This window comes from Pogona vitticeps, chromosome 2 (genome assembly GCF_051106095.1).
Source record: "Pogona vitticeps strain Pit_001003342236 chromosome 2, PviZW2.1, whole genome shotgun sequence".
Taxonomy (NCBI): Eukaryota; Metazoa; Chordata; class Lepidosauria; order Squamata; family Agamidae; genus Pogona; species Pogona vitticeps.
The window spans coordinates 229,184,277-229,204,808 of NC_135784.1; the positions used below are offsets into that span (position 1 = coordinate 229,184,277).

Consider the following 20,532-nt stretch of genomic DNA (forward strand, 5'->3'; position numbering starts at 1 on the left):
GGTCCCACATCTGGGTAGGCATTCTGAAGGCCTCTGAGAAATCTTTTAATGGTTTGATGTTTAAAGAGATATGAAGACACTATTATGCCTGCTAAGTAGACTTTAATTGAAGAAATGAAGAATCCCTTTTGTTTGAGTTTGAGGTGCAGCAAGAAGACCAGGAGAGTGGAGAGAAAGGCTGGGGAATGTGGCAGGCTCTGTGATGTAAAACTGGAAGTGTCTCCACTTGTAAGCATATAGGAGGTTAGTGCAGGGGCGTCTTGCCTATCTCAAGATCTTTGTGAGGAGAGGCATATCCTCAAAGCAGTGAGCTTCAGATGGGGGATGTCTGGGTGAAGGACCATGCCACGGTGACAAGAGAAAATGTTTCAATGCTGGGGCAGTTCGTATACTTCGTAGAGATCTACAGACACAAACCAGTTTTCTGGTGGAGCAGGGAGTGAATGGACTCTAGTGTCACCACCTGGAAACGTTTGGGGTGATGAATTTGTTGAGAGCTTGTAGATCCAAGATAGGGTATAGCCAACTCCAAGCAGGAGGAGGGAGGATGAGCCTCCCTGCACAGCTGCCAAGTGACTAGATGAACAGAAAGAGAATGGTGCTCTGGGAGCAATTGGAAGGCTGACCAAGGCTGCCGCCACCACCAGACACATGAGTGGACAGGCTGGACCTTCGCTAAGTCCAGCTTATATCGAGAGCTTGTTTATTGAGATCTTGAATAGCGGGGTCAATATCGGCATGGTGGAGATCATGAAAATGAGCGCAATCTGGACCTCCTGCTCTCCCTGTCACGGTGCCTTGGTTGTGGGGACTGTCAGGTAATGGAGAGGAATCTTAATTTCGATGTTTACCCATCCTCAGAGAGTGAAGGCAAGGATTGCTCTTGTAATGGGATCTCAGGCAATGGTGTTCTCAGTGAGGTGGCAACACTTTGCAGGGTCTCAGGCATTCACCCTCTGAGACGGAGACTGTATACTGGGTGTTGGTAATAGGAACAGAGGTAGACTCTCAAATCAATGGTTGAGGATCCAAAGGAGCCATGCCAACCTCAGCACCAACAGATTGCTGTTTCTTTTTCTTCTTTGACACCTCAATATTGAGGGTTGCTGTGCGTTTACGGCTGCCGTGCACCAATTTCTTCATCCATTTCAATGGTAGTTTCGAGGAAGACAAGGCAACGGACTCTGCATCCAGGGCTTGCTCTGGCAACGCTGGTTGATCCATTTGAGTGCTCAAAATCACCCTAGAAGGGGAATCTGAGGCCCAAAGGGCTTGTTCCCAAAGAAAGGATTGAAGCAGAGACTGGTGATTCTTGAATGTAAGAGCGGTAAAGCCCTTCCAAATTTTACAAGACTGAACTAAATGGGTTTCTCCTAGGTAAAATAAGCAGTATCATGCCAGCCAGACTGAGAGATATTTTTGACACAGGTGGGACACTTTTTCATTAGGGAAGAAGCCATAAATCGTTGGGGGAAAAGAGAGCAGCAAAGCTATGAGGAGGGCGGTCAAATACAAGTCCTCTCTAAAAGCAAACTCTTTCTATTATTATTATTATTATTATTATTATTATTATTATTATTATTATTATTATTATTATTATTATTATTATTATTATTATTATTATTATTATTATTATTATTATTATTATTATTGGATGCCTTGCTGAGGTTTTTTTTTCCCTGGGCTTTCTTTTTGTCTCCTGAGCACATGGCCTGGGGGTGGGGCCTAGGGGTGGGGCTTCCTGATTTAAAAGAGCATTTCCCAGGCCCCTGGACCCTTTCCCCTAGGAAGCTGGGCTGAGGGCGAAGGCCAGGTCTGTTTGCATGGATGCCTTTCTGAGTTTTTTTTTTCCTGGGCTTTCTTTTTGTCTCCTGAGCACATGGCCTGGGGGTGGGGCCTAGGGGTGGGGCTTCCTGATTTAAAAGAGCATTTCCCAGGCCCCTGGACCCTTTCCCCTAGGAAGCTGGGCTGAGGGCGAAGGCCAGGTCTGTTTGCATGGATGCCTTTCTGAGTTTTTTTTTTCCTGGGCTTTCTTTTTGTCTCCTGAGCACATGGCCTGGGGGTGGGGCCTAGGGGTGGGACTTCCTGATTTAAAAGAGCATTTCCCAGGCCCCTGGACCCTTTCCCCTAGGAAGCTGGGCTGAGGGCGAAGGCCAGGTCTGTTTGCATGGATGCCTTTCTGAGTTTTTTTTTTCCTGGGCTTTCTTTTTGTCTCCTGAGCACATGGCCTGGGGGTGGGGCCTAGGGGTGGGGCTTCCTGATTTAAAAGAGCATTTCCCAGGCCCCTGGACCCTTTCCCCTAGGAAGCTGGGCTGAGGGCGAAGGCCAGGTCTGTTTGCATGGATGCCTTTCTGAGTTTTTTTTTTCCTGGGCTTTCTTTTTGTCTCCTGAGCACATGGCCTGGGGGTGGGGCCTAGGGGTGGGGCTTCCTGATTTAAAAGAGCATTTCCCAGGCCCCTGGACCCTTTCCCCTAGGAAGCTGGGCTGAGGGCGAAGGCCAGGTCTGTTTGCATGGATGCCTTTCTGAGTTTTTTTTTTCCTGGGCTTTCTTTTTGTCTCCTGAGCACATGGCCTGGGGGTGGGGCCTAGGGGTGGGACTTCCTGATTTAAAAGAGCATTTCCCAGGCCCCTGGACCCTTTCCCCTAGGAAGCTGGGCTGAGGGCGAAGGCCAGGTCTGTTTGCATGGATGCCTTTCTGAGTTTTTTTTTTCCTGGGCTTTCTTTTTGTCTCCTGAGCACATGGCCTGGGGGTGGGGCCTAGGGGTGGGGCTTCCTGATTTAAAAGAGCGTGTCCCAAAATTCTCAAATTTTATATCTGGCCTTAATTAGAGAAATTAGAGAAATTAGAGAAATTAGAGAAATACATCAATTAGAGAAATACAAGTGTGGCCAGTGGATGCATCTGAGCAACTTCAAGATTGCTTTAGGAGCACTGATTGGGCACTGTTTGAGGAGGACAATGTTGATACTTATGCCTCAACAGTACTGTTTTATATCAAAAGCTGCATCAATGTTGTTACTACTACCAGACAAGTACGAGTGTTTTCTAATAACAAGCCTTGGCTAAATAGAGAAGTGCGCCTTTTATTAAAAGCCAGAAATGCTGCTTTTCATTCTGGTGATGAACTACAGTACAGAGAGGCTAGAGCTAAACTGAAAAGGGGCATTAAGGATGCCAAAGCTATGTACAGCCAGAGAATTGAACAACACCTTGAAAGTTCTGACACTCGCCGAGTGTGGCACGGCCTAAGACAAATCACTGGTCAGAGTAACAAAAACAGTCTGTGTAGCAGCAGTGATTTTTTGGCTGAGCAGTTAAATCAATTTTTCAGCCGTTTTGAGGTGGAAACAGGAACAACCATTATTCCAGCACCTATTGTCTATAATACATCACTAGAATCTACCATCAACAGACAACCACTAGTACTGCAGATTTCAGATGTGAGACGCGCTTTCCAGAATATTAATGTTCGAAAGGCAGCTGGACCAGATGGAATCATGGGACGAGTTATTAGGGGCTGTGCTGCAGAATTAGCTGGAGTTTTTACGGATATTTTCAATCTATCCTTGTTGCAGTGTTCAGTCCCCACTTGCCTGAAGACATCTATTATAGTGCCAGTCCCCAAGCAGTCAGCTGTGGTATCTCTCAATGATTACAGACCAGTAGCTTTAACATCTGTTGTTATGAAATGTTTTGAGAGATTGGTGCTGGATTACATTAAGGCTAGTCTTCCACCTTCTTTGGACCCATGGCAATTTGCATACAGGAAAAATAGATCTACTGATGATGCTGTGTCCATTGTACTCCATACTGTATTGAGCCACTTAGAACATCAGGGAACTTATGCGAGGCTGTTGTTTGTGGATTATAGCTCTGCTTTTAATACCATTCTACCAAATAGGTTGTTTTTTAAAATGATCAACCTGGGATTACCTCAGGAGATCTGCATGTGGATAAAGGATTTTCTGACAGATAGGCCACAGTCAGTAAGGATGGGATCTCACCATTCTTCTACCCTGGTACTAAGTACAGGAGCTCCCCAGGGCTGCGTGCTAAGTCCCTTCCTCTATTCCCTGTACACACATGATTGCACCCCACTATATAACACCAATGCAATTATTAAATTTGCGGATGATACGACAGTGGTGGGGCTCATAAATAAGAACAATGAGTCTGCTTATAGAAAGGAAGTACAAAGGTTGATACTTTGGTGTAAAGAAAATCATCTCACACTTAACATCAAAAAAACTAAAGAACTCATAATTGATTTTAGGAGGAAGGAATATGTACATTTACCACTGTACATAAACGGTGAGGAAGTGGAGAGAGTTGGTAGTTTTAAATTTCTGGGTACTTACATCTCAGAGGACCTCTCATGGACTATAAATGCCAACATGCTAATGAAGAAGGCACAGAAGAGGCTGTATTTCCTGAGAATGCTCGGCAAGTTAAATTTATCTCAGCATTTGCTTCTGTCATACTATCGTAGCACCATTGAGAGTGTCCTAACCTATGGCATTCTGGCATGGTTTGGGAGTAGCTCTGTAGCGGACAAAAAAGCTCTACAGAGAACCATTAAAATTGCCCAGAATATCATCGGGCTCCAGCTACCAACCCTGGATGACATCTTCACATCCCGCTGTCTAAGGAAATCACATAGCATCCTGAGAGACTCTTCCCATCCTGCTTATAACTTTTTTGAACTGTTACCATCTGGCAGAAGATATAGAACAATTAAGACTCGGACCACACGTTTTCTCAATAGTTTTTATCCCAGAGCTATAATTGCAATTAATAATGAGCTTAAAGACCACCAGTAGTGAATAATTAGTTGGACTGTGTAACTTGGCCTGCGGTGTAGATGTTTGTATTTTTAGTGGGGGACTTTCAGTGGGTGGGGAGTGTTTGGGAATTTTATGTGTGTGCATGTGTCTGGTCTCTGGGTGTCTGTGAATTTCGTTGTATGTGTATATACTTACAATGACAATAAATTATTATTATTATTATTATTATTATTATTATTATTATTATTATTATTATTATTATTATTATTAATATGGTAAATAGGAAAGGCAATGAGATTTGCATAAGCCGGGGAGTCAGGAAAGTTTTAAGGATCAGATCATACTTTTGCACTATTAAAGAGCAGGTTGGGTAGGTGGGGCTCGTCAGCCACGGAAGGCAGCCCATCTAGGAGAAGGAAAACTCCAATTTCAAACCTCCACTGCCTTGTGGCTATATCCACTCATGGAAAAGGCTTCAGGAGTTAACCTCGAGGCAAAATCCGGAGCTGGAGTCCCGAAGGCAGCATGTGTTGTTCTGCCAACTCCTGCGACATTGCTGGAACCAGTTGTATTGGCTCTTGCCTTTCCATTGGACCATTTCAGCAATGTGGAGAGGGGGGATCTGCTGCTTGGGTAACATCCTATCCTCCATATTACCTTACCCGGGCTTCATGCTCTGGAGAGGACACTCCTCGATTCAGAGCATGTTACCATAGTCTCTCGAGACTGAAGGATGCCTATGCTATGCATTATTATTATTATTATTATTATTATTATTATTATTATTATTATTATTATTATTATTATTATTATTATTATTATTATTATTATTATTATTATTATTATTATTATTATTAAATTTACATAGAAAAGGGGAAGGAACAAAGAGGAAAGAAGAAAAAGGAAAAAAAGGACAGAGGACTTATGAAGAAAAATCAAAGGTAAGTGAGTGGAGGCTCCAGAGCAGTCCGTTGTATGCTGTTGCAGTGGCAGACTGAGAGCAGGGGATACACTTGCACAGTATGGGCGAGAGACACTTTTGTTTTTGAGGCTCTGGAACTTTCTGAGACAATGTTTGCACAGGCGTTCACACTCCTCCTTTGTGCAAGCATGGACACCACGAAGAACTGTATTATATCAACGTTTTCCTCTCTCTCTCCCCCTGCCATACAATTCAGACATGACCAATCATAGGTTAAAAGGTAAAGGTTCCCCTTGACAATTTGTCCAGTCGTGTCAGACTTTAGGGGGTGGTGCTCATCTCAGTTTCCAACCCAGAGAGCCAGCGTTTGTCCGAAGACAATCTTCCATGGTCACGTGGCCAACGCGACTACACATGGAACGCCATTACCTTCCCACCATGGTGGTACCTATTTGCATTTTGCATGCTTCCCACCACTAGGTTGGCGGGAGTTGTGACAAGTGATGGGGCTCACTCCATCACGTGGATTCAATCTTACGACTGCAGGTCTTCTGACCTTGTAGCACAGAGGCTTCTGCGGTTTAACCCGCAGCGCCACCATGTCCCTGATCAATCACAGCACCCATGTAATAAGATAACAACGCATGGCCCTGAACCAAGGATTTTCCAATCCAAGTTATATATAATTCCAGGAACAATTACAGTCATTGTCAAATCAAAGTCTCAACAACATAAGATCAATAATGTATATAAACCTGCTATGGATTAAATCTTTTCTCTATTGAATGCTTCTTCCTTTAAATAAAACAAATTGGCAAAGATAATCAAAGCCTACCTGTTCATGTGTGTTAGAGTTTGATCAAAAGAATGTTCTCCGATCCTTTTATTGCCAGAAAGATCTCTTCCACCACTCCCTGTGTAAGTAAATTCATCTCCTCGATCCTATATGAGAAGATTGATCAAAATCTTTAATATCTCACTAAGAATTTAGGACTGTTAGAAATCATGCACAGTATATTAACAGAAATTACTAACCCCTGTTTGCATACAAAATCAAGCCAACATTGTATCTTCTATTACACAAAATTTTGGTTCATATATTTTGGTTCATACATGTGTGTGTGTGCACATTATACACATGTGCATGCATATACACACATGCAAATGCTTTACTAAGAAGCTTTTTAGAATAATAGATTACACATAAAATGATCCTAAGTGAAGTTGGAGAGAAGCAAATTGGGGGATCTCCTTGTGTATCCAAAACTGCCGCCTCATGCCAGCCAGGGCAGCCTCATGCCAGCCAGGGCAAAAGCCAGTGCGGGTTCACTTTGCATTCACAATCACCACACTCTGCCATCTCCTGAGCTAGTTTAGTTTACCAGTTTAAACTGGGTTCATCTGGAGGAATGGAGGGACTCTAGATCCTTTCTCATGGAAAAGTGGGGATCTCCACAATAGCACATTGGCCATGGTGCTGCTCTCTTTCAAAGGCCAGCACTAATTTACCAACACAGCATCAACATCAGGGTAGTTAGGGCTGTGTTGCTAATGATTAATTTATTGAAACAGAATGTAAGCCAATACACTGATACAACATATTTGTTGTTTGTGTGCCTTATCCTACTTCATACACTTTGCAAACGTGTAATTATTCTAAAACAAATTGTTCAGTGATATTTGTAATACAATTTAAAACTTTCAACTCTCTTACTTCTTTAAAGCAAGCAGTAAGAGAACAGAAACAATAGCATCTGTTTGTACCCTGTATTAGCCTAACCTATTTCGATGTATCCCCCACCAAATTTTGCTCACAATCATTTGGTAGTCTGCTACCTTCCTTGTTATATTTTAATTAATCAGTAATGTAAACAAACAACTTTCCAACATCTAAAACAGATGGCAAGACTTTTTTAGCCCGAGAGCCTAATCCTAACCCTTGTGATAATCTTCTATGGGCATCAGATCAGCAAAGAGCAAGACTATTGCACTGTGCATCTTACTCTCTCTCTCTCTCTCTCTCTCTCTCTCTCTCTCTCTCTCTCTCACACACACACACACACACACACACACACACACACACACACACACCAATCTATCCATGTCAAGACAATATCAATCACCTAATTCCTGATGCTTATTGTAGCAATTTGCACAAGAGTAGACCCACTGAATTAATGGAGATTTAACAGGTCAACTCCTCAGTAAGTTCCATTGATTGAAATGGATCTCTTTTACCTGTGACTGACTTTAGCATGCTACATTAAGCAACAGGATTTTGGCCAATATGATACATAGAAATGGCCCCCACTTTCAGCAATCAGGCTTGGGGGGGAAGCCTCCCATGGCCTTCAATTTGAGGCTTCCATGCTTTTAGTGCAATTGATGAATTGGGGGTGGGGGACACAGCACACGCTTAATCTTTCCTAGGGACTGTGAGCCCCTTAAAGGATCCACACACACTGCAAAAATTCTCCCACTGGCCTCAAGTCATTTCAACTGTGAAGAATGCTTCTGGCTGTTTTGTGTTTTCATCATTTTATCTGTCTCTTGTTCCATTCTGTTACTAATGTACTGCATATATTACTGGTATGATTAATCTATTTCTACAATACAGCAGAATCCACCTGGATGTAAAGTGATTTAGAAAGGTTTTAAATATATAAAGATACTTAAATTATGCTGGGGGAATTTTTGAGGTGTCACAACACACACGAAGTTCCTAACTTCCCTCTCAATTGTGACTCATCCCTTTGCTGCTAACACATTCCACAAACACTTTCACAAGGCTCCAAAGGAAGATTTTAAAGTCTACATGCTCCAAGGGCAAGACTGCATCTTTGGGCTATTAGTTCCCCACTAACGAGCTCAAACAGAAGATTAATACACTTAGCAAATAGAATGACCACAGCCTTTTATAAAAAACATGAAAACATATTTCTTGGGATGAACACACACTTCATCCTAGGAAGTTACCTTTTCGCCACATTAGTAGGATCCTTGCTTAGGCCTAGTCACACTTGAACATACACTGGCAATAAAATACTGTATGCAATACCTCTCTTACCAGAATAAAGTAACTGCAAATGACACTAGGGAAGTAGAACAAATTGGCTACAAGAAAACCATGCGCACATTCTTACTAACATCAATCACAAATGTGTTGGTAACAACAGGCCAAAATGTGGAGGAGGGAGGTATGAGTTATCCGTGTTTTTTTTTTCTTAAGCAATGAAGGACAGCATTAAAAAGAATCTATAACTAAAAAGATTTATTAAATAAATATTAAGATCTGCCAGCTGATACTGTTTCAAATGCAATAGACAGTAATAACCCAATCAGAGGGCTGCAGCAACTTACTGATTTGTTTCCCAAAGAAAATACTGATCGATACATTTATAAAATATACATTACTTGTAAGACTTTATGAGGCACTTATTAAAATACAAAGTGCAATCAGTTATTTTAATACTATTACATAAATTGATTTTACAGCCACATTACCGTATTTTTGCTCCATAAGATGCAGTTTTCCCCCCCAAAAAAGTGGGGGGGAGTATGTGCGTCTTATGGAGCAAATACTGTAAAAAAAGGGTTCAGCCACCACCACCCAGAAGCCTCCCACCACTGTGCTAGGAGGCCTCTGAACCGGCACCAGAGGTTGCTCGCTGTGGCAGCCACATTAGACCTCGCCACTCTGACATCTGCTCTGCTGGCTTTCCAGGATCTGCCTCCTGGAGCCTACCTGGAAAACCAACAGGCCTATGGCAGCAGATTTAAATGGCAGAGAGTGGTGAAAACAGCCAAAAACTGAAGGGGAGTGATTCTAGAAAGACCAGGGGAAATCACAAACGCAGTCCCCCACTACCACAAATTATGCAATTGATTTTCCCACATTTGGGGAAATCACAGGGATCAGCACACCTGAAGTGCAATGGATGAGCCTCACCCTGGGAAAACCACTTTCATGATCATGGCCCCTGCACCTCCTGACCCCTTCTGTGCCCTGCCCCCCCAGGCATGGTGATCCCCCCAGCTGCACCTGCCGCTCAGAACAGGGCTGCACAGCCCCAGTCCTGTCAGAGGCCAAGAGAGCTCCTCAGTGTTTTGGGGTGCCCCACAGGATCCCCATCAGGGGCCGGGTGTTCCTTCCACAATCTCCACCTGTCGGCATCCTTCAGTCTCGAGAGACTATGGTATCGTGTGCTCTGTACGGAGGTCTTGGAACAGCGTCTGGTGTGACAATCTCTTCCACAATGAAGACAATCTATCCCCTGTCAAACCTCCTGATTTTGCTGCTTTCGGGACTGCCTCTTTGCCTTGACCTGCTGTCCAAGTGTCTCTTCAAATTGGGAGAGGCCATAATACACCGCCTGCCTCCAGGCTGAACGCTGAGACGTCAAGGTTTCCCAACTGTTGAGGTCCATTCCTAAGGCCTTCAGATCCCGCTTGCAGATATCCTGTTATCGCAGCTGTGGTCTCCCTCTGGGGCGATTTCCCTGCACTAAGTCTCCATACAGGAGATCTTTCGGAATCCAACCATCAGCCATTCTCACAACATGGCCAAGCCAACGTAGACGGCGCTGTTTCAGTAATGTATATATGCTAAAAATTCCAGCTCATTCCAGTACTAGACTATTCGGAACTTTGTCCTGCCAGGTGATGCCAAAAATGTGTTGGAGGCAACGCATAGGGAACATGTTCAACTTCCTCTCCTGCCATGCACAAAGGGTCTAGGACTCAGTGTAGTACAGGAGTGAACTCAGGACACAAGCTCTATAGACCTGGATCTTGGTATTTGCTGTCAGCTTTTTGTTAAGCCATACTCTCTTTGTGAGTCCAGAAAACATGGTAGCTGCTTTGCCAATGAGTTTATCCAGCTCCACATCTAGGGATAGAGTGTCAGAGATCGTTGAGCCAAGGTACACAAAGTTATGAACAACCTCAAATTCTTGTGTAGAGATGGTTTAGAGGAGGTGGGTCCACACCCTGGCCCATAACTTCCGTTTTCTTCAGGCTGACTGTTAATCCAAAATCTTGGCAGGCCTTGCTAAAATACAGTGGTGCCTCACTTAACGGGTGCTCCATTTAGTGACAAAATCGCTTAGCGATGACTTTTTCAGAGTGTTTTTACACTTCATTTAGCGATGGTCCCTATGGGCGATTTTCGCATAGCGATGGTTGGGACCATGCTTCCCATAGCGATTAAGTTTTGGGTCCTCTGTTTCGCTTAACGATGGTTTAAACAGCCTCATGTATGCTGTTTTTAAAATGTTTTTCTGTTATTTATAAAAAAAGTTTACTGTTTAAAATGTTTGAAATCATAAAGTGCACTTAATAAACCCTTTGTTAACCAAATTTGACTTTGTTCTGACTTTTTTAATTTGTTGTTGTATTCTTCCCCCATTGAGATGCATTGAATAGGTTTCAATGCATTTCAATTGGGGAACCGCGTTTCGCTTAGCAATGTTTCCTATGGCGATTTTCACTTAAGGACGGCAATTCGTTCCTATTGGAACGGATTATCCGGTTTTCAATGCATTTCAATGGGAAAGCGCGTTTCATTTAGCGATGAAATTGCTTAGCAGTGATTTTTTCAGAACAAATTAACATTGTCAGGCAAGACACCACTGTAATTCATAAGTTGTTGGAAGTCTTTGGAGGAATGGGCAACAATAGCTGCATCATCAGCGAAGAGGAAGTCTTCATTTCAGCTGGACTTTGTTCTTCGCTCTCAATCTAGAGAAATTAAAGAGCTTCCCATCTGATCTAGCCCAGAGATAGACGCCTTCTGTTGCAGTTCCAAAACTGTGCTTCAGCATGACAGCAAAACAGATCCCAGAGTCAGCGTGAGGACACAGCCCTGTTTCACTCCACTTTGAAAGTCAAAGAGATCTGATGCTGAGCCATCAAAAACTACAGTACCCTTCAATTCCTCATGAAAGGACCCAATGATGTTAAGGAGTCGAGGTCAACATCCAATCTTGGGAAGGATTTTAAAAAAGCCATCCCTGCTAACCAAATCAAAGGCCTTTGTAAGATCTATGAAGGCCACAAATAGTGGCCATCAATGTTCCCTACATTTCTCCTGCAACTGTCTGAGGGAACATATCATGTCAATGGTGGATCTATTAGCTCAAAATCCACACTGTGATTCTGGATAGACTCTGTCTGCAAGCACCTAGAGCCTCTTCAGCACAACACGGGCAAGCAGCTTCCCTACAACGTTAAGAGGAGAGATGCCACGGTAGTTATTGCAGTTGCCCCATCTCCTTTGTTTTTATACAATGTGACAATGTTTGCATCCTTCATGTCCTATGGTACTCCACCGTCCCTCCAGCAAAGACAAACAATTTGATACAGCTCGGTGGTGATGATATCTTTATAGCACTTCAGCACTTCAACAGGGACGTTATCCTTCCCAGGTGTCTTTCCAGAGGCAAGAGAATCCACTGTCCAGCTCTTCCAAGACAGGCAGGCACTTGATGTTATTTAATGCCTCTTTGGTTACTACATTCTCTCTGGAACATAGCTCAGAGTAGTGCTGCACCCAGCGGTCCATCTGCTGTGCTCAATCCTGGATGATCACGCCTGTAGCAGACTTCAAGGGAGCAAGATTTCTTCTGTATTGGATCTAAAGTCTGTTTGATACCATCATACATTCCCTTGATTTTACCTGTGTCCACTGCTATCTGTATCTGAGAGCAGAGCTGAAGCCAATAATCGTTTGAATATTTCCTGAAAGTCTGTTGGACTTTGCTACGAGCAACTTGAAGAGCCTGCAAGTTGTACTCACTAGAACAAGCTTTGTATGCTGCTAGAGTTCTCCTTTTATCCTCAATAGCTGGCATCAACTCCTCCAAATGGGCTTCAAACTAGTCTGCCGTCTTTTTGGACTTCTTGCCAAATGTGAACAAGGTGGTGTTATAAATAGCATTCTTGAAATGTTCCCATCATTCAGGTGTATTTGCATTAGCCAGGCCTGGAAGAGTTTCCTCAAGCACATGAGCAAATTCCTCCACTTTTCTCTGATTGCAAATCTTGCTGATGTCAATACGTGGTCTTCCTTCCTTTAGGAAGGCCCACTCTAGCCGCCTAGAGTGGTCCTATGTGATTCAGATAGGCGGGATATTAATTAATTAAATAAATAAATAAATAAATAAATAAATAAATAAATAAATAAATAAATTTTTCATATGATACAATCTCTTTATTCGCAGTTTTACTCTGCTACACATCAGGGAGTGATCAGTATCACAATTAGCACCCTAATAACTGTGTGTGATCATAATACTAGGAAGCCTAGAGCGTCTAGTGAGGATCAGATCAACCTGATGCCAATGCTTCGATCTTGGATATCTCCAAGAGACTTTCTGTTGAAGCTTTGTATTAAAGAATGTGTTGCTGACACAAAGATCATAATAAAAGCATATGCACTAATGAGAGTGACTGGTCCTGCTGATGAGTGAAGCTACAGAGACAGGATTCTTTCACTTCCCGCAGTAGGTGGAACAATGGATCTCAGCAGAGTACCTAACCACAAGGCCAACACCATTTTTCCTAGTTTCAGTCAATGGTTTTCCCTGCCAGAAGAATGAGATTTATTTTTCTTTGACAGATCCCGAGTCTGGCAATCTCATCTCTTGCAGGGCAACAATGTCCATCTGCAGACTACTCAATTCCATGTTGATGACAGCTGTCTTCCATGCGTTGTCTATTTCCTGCAGGTCGGCAGAAAAGCCAGGGGTCATTGTCTGAACATTCCAGGTGCCCAGCTTTAGGACAGATATTTTCTTATAATTATTGCATGGTGCAGGGTTATCAATCTGTTTGTTGACTTTCACCCTAAACCCCATGCACTCCGTGAGGTTAACAGACTGTGGTAAGGCAGCACCTTACTGGCTGACGGCTGCACAGCTTGAGGTGGGCGGTAGCTACCTAGTGAGATGCAATGACCTCTCCAACGGTCTGAAGTAGCCCCTGGTGTCACGCTCTACACCAATCAAGCAAAGACTTATAATTGGTAACTGCTACTTCCCATGTTATTTCGACACTGTATGCGAAGCTGGAGTGTCCTCTCCAGAGCATTACGCCTGGGTAAAATAATATGGAAGACAGACTATTACCCAAGCAGCAAATCCCCCCCTCTCCACATCACTGAAATAGTCCAATGAAAAGGCAGAAGCCAATACAACTGGTTCCAGCGATGTTGCCAGAGTGTCACAAGCTGCCTCCGGGACTCCAGCTCTGGATTTTGCCTCAAGATTTACTCCTGAAGCCTTTTCCATCGACAGATATAGCCACAAGGCAGTGGAGGTGTGAAATCGGAGTTTTCGTTCTCCTAGATGGGCTGCCTTCCAAGGCTAACAAGCCCCATCTACTGGAGGGATGGCAAATAGTGGCTTTGGGATATACATATCTGTCTGTCTCTCTGTGCTTTTAATCAGGGAAATGCCAAGGGGATAGGATGGTGAGGGAATCAACCTTTCCTCTCCTAGCACAATCCCTATCAAAATCCCACCCACTCCATCCTCTCTTTCGGATGGGAGCCATTCTGTCCATGGCTCTGAGGCCGCAGTGCCATCTCAAGGACCTGAAATAGGAGGTTAAAACCCCTGGACAGAGGGGGCCTCCATCCAATCATTTAAGTCCAGCTGCAGAATCTCCTCAAGCCAAAAGATTCTGGAAGTAGTAAAGAAATATAGTCACGCTTCCAAGTTGGGAATCCCATGTGTGCAAGAGTCATCGTCTCATCGAAACATACCAGCGAGCACATGGAAGTATCTGCTGTGCTATCCTTTCCCGTAACCTTTATCTGGTTCAAGTTACAATGGTGCCCCGCACCAAGATGATAATTCGTTCCCCTGAAATCGCTGTTAAGTGAAAACATCGTCCAGCAAAAACAGTTTCCCCACTGGAACGCACTGAAACTCATTTAATGTGTTCCAATGGGGAAATTACCTCGTTGTCCAGCGAAGATCGCCCATAGGGAAGCCATTTTACGAGCGCCGATCAGCTGTTAAAATGGCTGCCCTGTGAAGCATGGGTCCGGAAAACACAGGGCAGCCATTTTGCAGAGCTGGAAAAATCGTCCTCTTGCGGACAAATGGTTCACAAAGCACAGACCTAATCAACGTCGAGTGAAAATCCCCCATTGGAATGACTGTTTTGCGAATCGTTATAGCGATCACAAAAAGTCATCATTATGCGGATTCGTCATTTAGCGGGGTCATCGTCTTGCGAGGTACCACTGTAATCCATTTTATCTTCTCATCTGCTAAATTATCCTTATTTTTTTTCTTTAGAATTCATTTATTCCAACCAGTCTTTTAATCTATATACAGGTTTCCTTTTGAATAAATTCTGCAAAATCCCTTTCAAATTTTCTGGAAACTCCTCTAATTCAGCTAATGAAATTAAAAATGAAATTAACAGGGAAATTACATGACTGTGTTTAATCCAGATTTGCAACATATTTTTCAAAAAGGGATTTTTCCAACTTTTTAATACAAATCTTATTTTTCCTAAAATATATTAGGAAACATATTTTGCCCATTAATTCTTCCAATTCCAAGTTAAACTAAATCAAAGTATCTAGGGAGATATAATATCTGGAACAAATTTTAATTGATTAGCTAGAGAGTTGCTCATCTATTTAAAGGAAGAAAATCCCCCATAGGAAACATCATTTTGCGATCACTATAGCGATCACAAAAAAGTCATTGTCCAGCGGATTTGTCGTTTAGTGGGGTCGTCATCATGCGGAGCACCACTGTATTTCTGTTGTGTTTGCCACCAAAACGCACAGATGCTGGGAAGGGAGGAGACCTAGGAGGGAGCTTTGAAACTGCTTATCAGTGTTTTGCATTCACTTCCTGGACTCTGCTTCCTCCAGCACTGGGACGTTTCCTTTTCTCCCTTAAAGGCATTCTTGAGTTATGTTCCCCCATCCCGGAATCTGATCTGGACTTCCTGAACTGCTGAAACCAAACACTGGAGCTTGGATGGTGGGGAAGCCAGTGTTTCCCACTCTTGGCCTTGTGCTGCTGGGCAGTCTCTTCCACCACCCACCCACATGGCACAGCATGCTTGTGAGGCAGATGTTGCAACTATGTTGTGCTAAAAGTTGCTGGGAGCTGACCCAAACCTCAACAGCCCTGGCCCACAAACGCAATGCAGCTTCAGGGCACATGATTTCAAGATAGGGCAGCTTCTCTTCACTGCCCAAGAATAACAGAGAGAAGAAGGCTTCCTGTCACCTTGTGAGAGGGAAGCCCCACAAAGTGCTCTTGGCCCAAAATGCCTGTGGTACAATAAAACTCAACTCTGCTCTCAACTAGCTGGTTATGTCTACTTTTGGTACTTCTTTTCCAGGACTATAGTAATATTTCAGCATCAAGTACATTCTTGTGAGATTTCTCCAACAAAAAAGACATCAGCGTCTTTAGAGAGAAACTCCCACACTGAAAAACATGAGTAAGCATTGTTGCATTATACTGAGGCTATTGAAAAAGTTGGAATCACTATCCTTACTAATGGATCTTAACAACTCTAAACAAATTGCTTACTGCTTTATCGTTCACCTGAAGCATGCTTCAGAATTCCTCCTGATGGTATAGAGCTGGAGAAGAGGGTGTAAACATTACTGATTGTAGAAAACCGCTTATGCCTTAACATACCATGGCTAGATTCATGAAATGAGAAAGACACAAAGATTGATTCATCACATAGCAGAACAGCTTGCTCCTCTATTTATCTCAGAAATGTTTCTCAATATCTGCTATTAGGTGACAGACATTGAGATCAGGCTAAGAAAATCTGTCACAGTGATAACTACAGAAAAAATAGCAGAGTATTCCCCAGTCTTATGTTTCAAGCTTTTAATTGAGACCTAACTCTATGCAAGGAGGTACAGTGTTGCCTCGCACAACGATGTTAATTGGTTAAAAAAAAAACGTTCTGTGAAACATCGTTCTGTGAAACACCATTTCCCATAGGAATGCATTGAAAACCGGTTAATCCGTTCCAATTGGAATGGATAGCCATCCTTAAGCGAAAATCCCCATAGGAAACATTGTTGAGGGAAACGCGGTTCCCCAATTGAAATGCATTGAAGCCGACTCAATGCATTTGAATGGGTTAGCGAAGTCCCTTTTCGCTCCTGTAAAAGTGCCTTAAACTGTTTGAAACCTGTTTTAAATGCTTGGCATCGATAGCCCACCTCCTGAAACCTATGTAAACTTAATTTGGTGTTGTTCTGAGTCTTTGTTAATTTTTGGTGATTTTTTGTTTTCTCCATTGAAAGCCATTGGACTTTTACAGGAGCGAAAAGGGACATCATTGTGCGAAAATTCCCCATAGGAAACATCGTTGTGTGAATTTATCATTGTGTGAGGCATTTGTTGTGCGAGGCACCACTGTATATCTGTGTCTGACTTGTAATATTTTGAACTGTGGATGAAGGCTCAAATGATTGCTTCTCCATACAACAAATCCTCCGTACAGAAAACTACTCACCCAAGTTTTCTACTTGCAGGGATGGAAGTTATTAAATCATTTAAGCTCCATCCTGGAGACTAAAGGGGATATCACCTCAGTGAACTTTATGCCTAACACAAAAGACTCTACCGGGTCTTAGGATACATTCACATGGCAGTCACCCTGCTGAAACTAAGTCTGTTCTGCCAAATACAGTGGTGCCTCGCTTAACAAGCGCACCGCATAATGACGAATTCGCATAGCGATCCATTTTTTTGGATCGCTAATGCAAAGGCATACCGATGTTTCCTATTGCCGAAAATCGCTTTGCAACGATCGGTAAGCGTTTCGCTTACCAATCTTCGCATAGTGATTTTTAAAAATCAGCTGTTTGGCGGTTCCAAAATGGCCGCCGGACACCCGAAATGGTTGCGCACAGCGTTCTCGCGCCCTGCCCTCGCTTACCGAGGGTGCGAAAATGGCTGCCGCTATGGGGAAACATCGCAGAACGGTGAGTTTTGGGCCCATTTGGAATGCATTAAACGAAGTTTCATGCGTTCCAATGGGCTTTTCCGTTCCATATAGTGATGTTTCCCCATAGCAATGGTTAATCCGGAACGGATTAACCTCGTTATGCGGGGCACCACTGTATTTAAATGACAGGTTGCATGCAAACACCATGAGCCACATTTTCAGTTCCATTATAGAAGAAAGGCAGAGCATAAAGAAAACAAATATATTAAATAATACTTAGGGAAAAATAAGAGTACTGCCACGGCAAGTATGAAATTATAATAACTAGTGGATTATGGGCACTACTAAAGGAAAGGGAATTCCCTTTCCCTCCAAAAATACCCAAACTCTAATTCATAGATGTCTCTGTTGGATGAGAAAGATCTTCATCAACTAAGGTAATACATGCATAACCTGCTCTCTAAGTGCAGGGACCACTGTGCCTCAATGTGAGCAACTGTTTTTAAGATCTGCTGCTACTTATTAGAAACAATTCTTTGCAAAGCAAAACAAAGAATCTTACTTTGAAGCTTCTAAAGAGGTTTGTGTCTATGTGTGTCTTGTTGGTTTAAGGCACTATACAAAAAAACTCAAGCTGAGATGTCGGCTGAAATCCAGCAGTATAAGGCAATTAAAGTAGGCCCACTGGAATCAGTGGGACTTTGTGAGTTAACACTAATGCAAATTCTATTGGCTTAATGAGCCTACTCTAGTTGTAATTTACAATTGGATTTTATTCAGTATGTGCTATTTCAAACCACCATTTTAAGGCACCAATGGACACTGCTTCTCAGATGACTGTGATGTCTTACTGCACAAAGAGATAAACCAATTTCAGGAAATGCACAAAAAATAATTAGCTAGCTTTTCTGTGCAAGTTAAATTTTCTATTTCAGAAATATCTGATGCAACTATGGGCCTCCTTTCCCTCAAACCTGCAGAAATGCAGAGGAATAGCACTAAAGAAGGCAGAAAAGACATTGCTTGTTTCCACAATTCCTAAACACTGGCTGCCAATAAATGCTAAGCCCCCATCCTTAGGGAGAAATATTTGGGATTTCCTCAGCTTCCACTCATTCCACCCCTTGGACACTAAGGCATTGTCTCTGAAGCCAGCTCTTTATATGTTCCTCCATCATTTTTGATACTTCAAAGGGAAACAAAGGATTCAGTTTTCACTCATTTAGGACAACTACAGTATTTATGGGAAAGATGTGAAGTCTTTTCTTTAGCTGAAATGTGTTTAGTTAACAAACACTTATCCTCTTCATCTGTCAGGACTATCCTCTAGTGGTGGTATGCATGCGCCACTAAAGCTCAGCAGAGGAAGATACACAGATAAGGGGTCCTTCTGAGTGCCTTAACGCTTCCCTGCAAGGGCTGGAGAGCTTTTTCTTCCCATTATAATCTCAATCTGGACATCCACCATATTCATATGCTGAGACCCTGGCAACATAAATTATTGACTTGTACAGTCTTGACTAACAGAACAAAGTAAGGCAAAGAAATTTACTCTCAGCACAGAAATTTAGTTTGCCAGTGAAACTTACTACTTCATCTTCAAATCCTCCAGCCAGCACAAGAGAGTAAGCTCCATCATTACTACGTCCATGAATTCCACCAACATGAGGTCTGTGAACACCTGCTTCACTCACCTTGGAGATTAATCAAATGGAGAGTAAGTCCTAATAGTGATTAACAGTATTAAGTTACATTTTTTAAAACATTAAATTCCACAACATATAGTTTCAAATATTTTTTCACATAGTTCATGGAGCTGCAATTCAAGAAAGATGATTTCAGCAATGAGTGCAAAGAACTAAGTAAACTGTTATTTCAATCCTGGCAACCACAAAAGAGAGAATGATTTTTAAAGATTTTTTTAAAAAAATCTTTTTAAAGATTTTTAAAAATTCAGCTCTAGGTTACAGAAAGTTCAGTTGTATTAGTCTCTTAATAGACCTGCGACCAGATCCAACAAATAGGGGAACATTCAGAAATGGCTCCAACATTGTTGTACTGAGCTATGGGACTTTTGGACCATAATTGATGACAACATAAAAACCCAGACTGGTATAAGCTTTAAGAATAAGGAAAAAAACTTACTAAAGCTACAACACAGAGAAAATGGGTACGAAAAAGAGTTCAGACCATGAATGAAATACCTGTACTCTGAATTTCCACGTTGCTCCAACAGGAACTCCAGGTATGGGTCCATAGTGGTTAGAGGGAACAATAGTGCATTCTTTAGTACGACCGACACAAGCCATACCCTATGGACACAAAGAAGATACTAAGTAATCTATGAAAATCGTTGTAAAGCTTTATGAAGAGATGTACATTTTAGCAATTTTACTTCTAGAGTCCTACTGTGACACTGGCAAAAAACCAATAGTAAGTTGCAATTACAGCAGTCAATGGAACTTATGGACTCACCAAATCCCAACAGATTCAATGGGTTTACTCCAGCTGCATTTTACTACTGGATTTCTGCCATAGTATTTACTACATCACACTGGCTCATCCATATATATATGGACACACATATATATATATGTGTGTCACAATTAGTTTCATATGAAATTATGCATTCCCTTCTATGAAACTGAAAGGGCTATGCCTTTTTCTAAGAGTGCAGGTGTCAAATATACTTTTGATAACTACATCATCAGGGATGAATTTCAAGTCATTTGAACCAGATTTTGAAATAATTTTAGTCAAGTAAAGTGCTAATAAAATAATGAACAGAAAAGCAAAAAGTAAAACATTGGGAAAATGTCACCTAAAAGCTAAAGGGGTTGGCACAGCTGAGTCTCTGTGAGAAGAGTGCTCCA

The 20,532-nt window shown here is 42.4% G+C and overlaps 1 protein-coding gene and 1 pseudogene across 2 annotated transcripts in view; both read right to left on the reverse strand.

The window, feature by feature from the left end:
- Positions 1–20,532, reverse strand: part of UHRF2 (ubiquitin like with PHD and ring finger domains 2) — a 124,780-nt gene that overhangs the window by 15,760 nt on the left and 88,488 nt on the right. For both annotated transcript variants that reach the window (XM_020810373.3, XM_020810371.3), the window contains 3 exons: positions 19,864–19,971; positions 19,249–19,353; positions 6,543–6,649 (listed from right to left, as the gene is read on the reverse strand). In XM_020810373.3, the coding sequence (XP_020666032.1) occupies positions 6,543–6,649; positions 19,249–19,353; positions 19,864–19,971 (320 nt within the window). The remainder of the gene's footprint in view (positions 1–6,542; positions 6,650–19,248; positions 19,354–19,863; positions 19,972–20,532) is intronic.
- On the reverse strand, positions 9,545–9,691 carry LOC140705071 (U1 spliceosomal RNA; annotated as a pseudogene).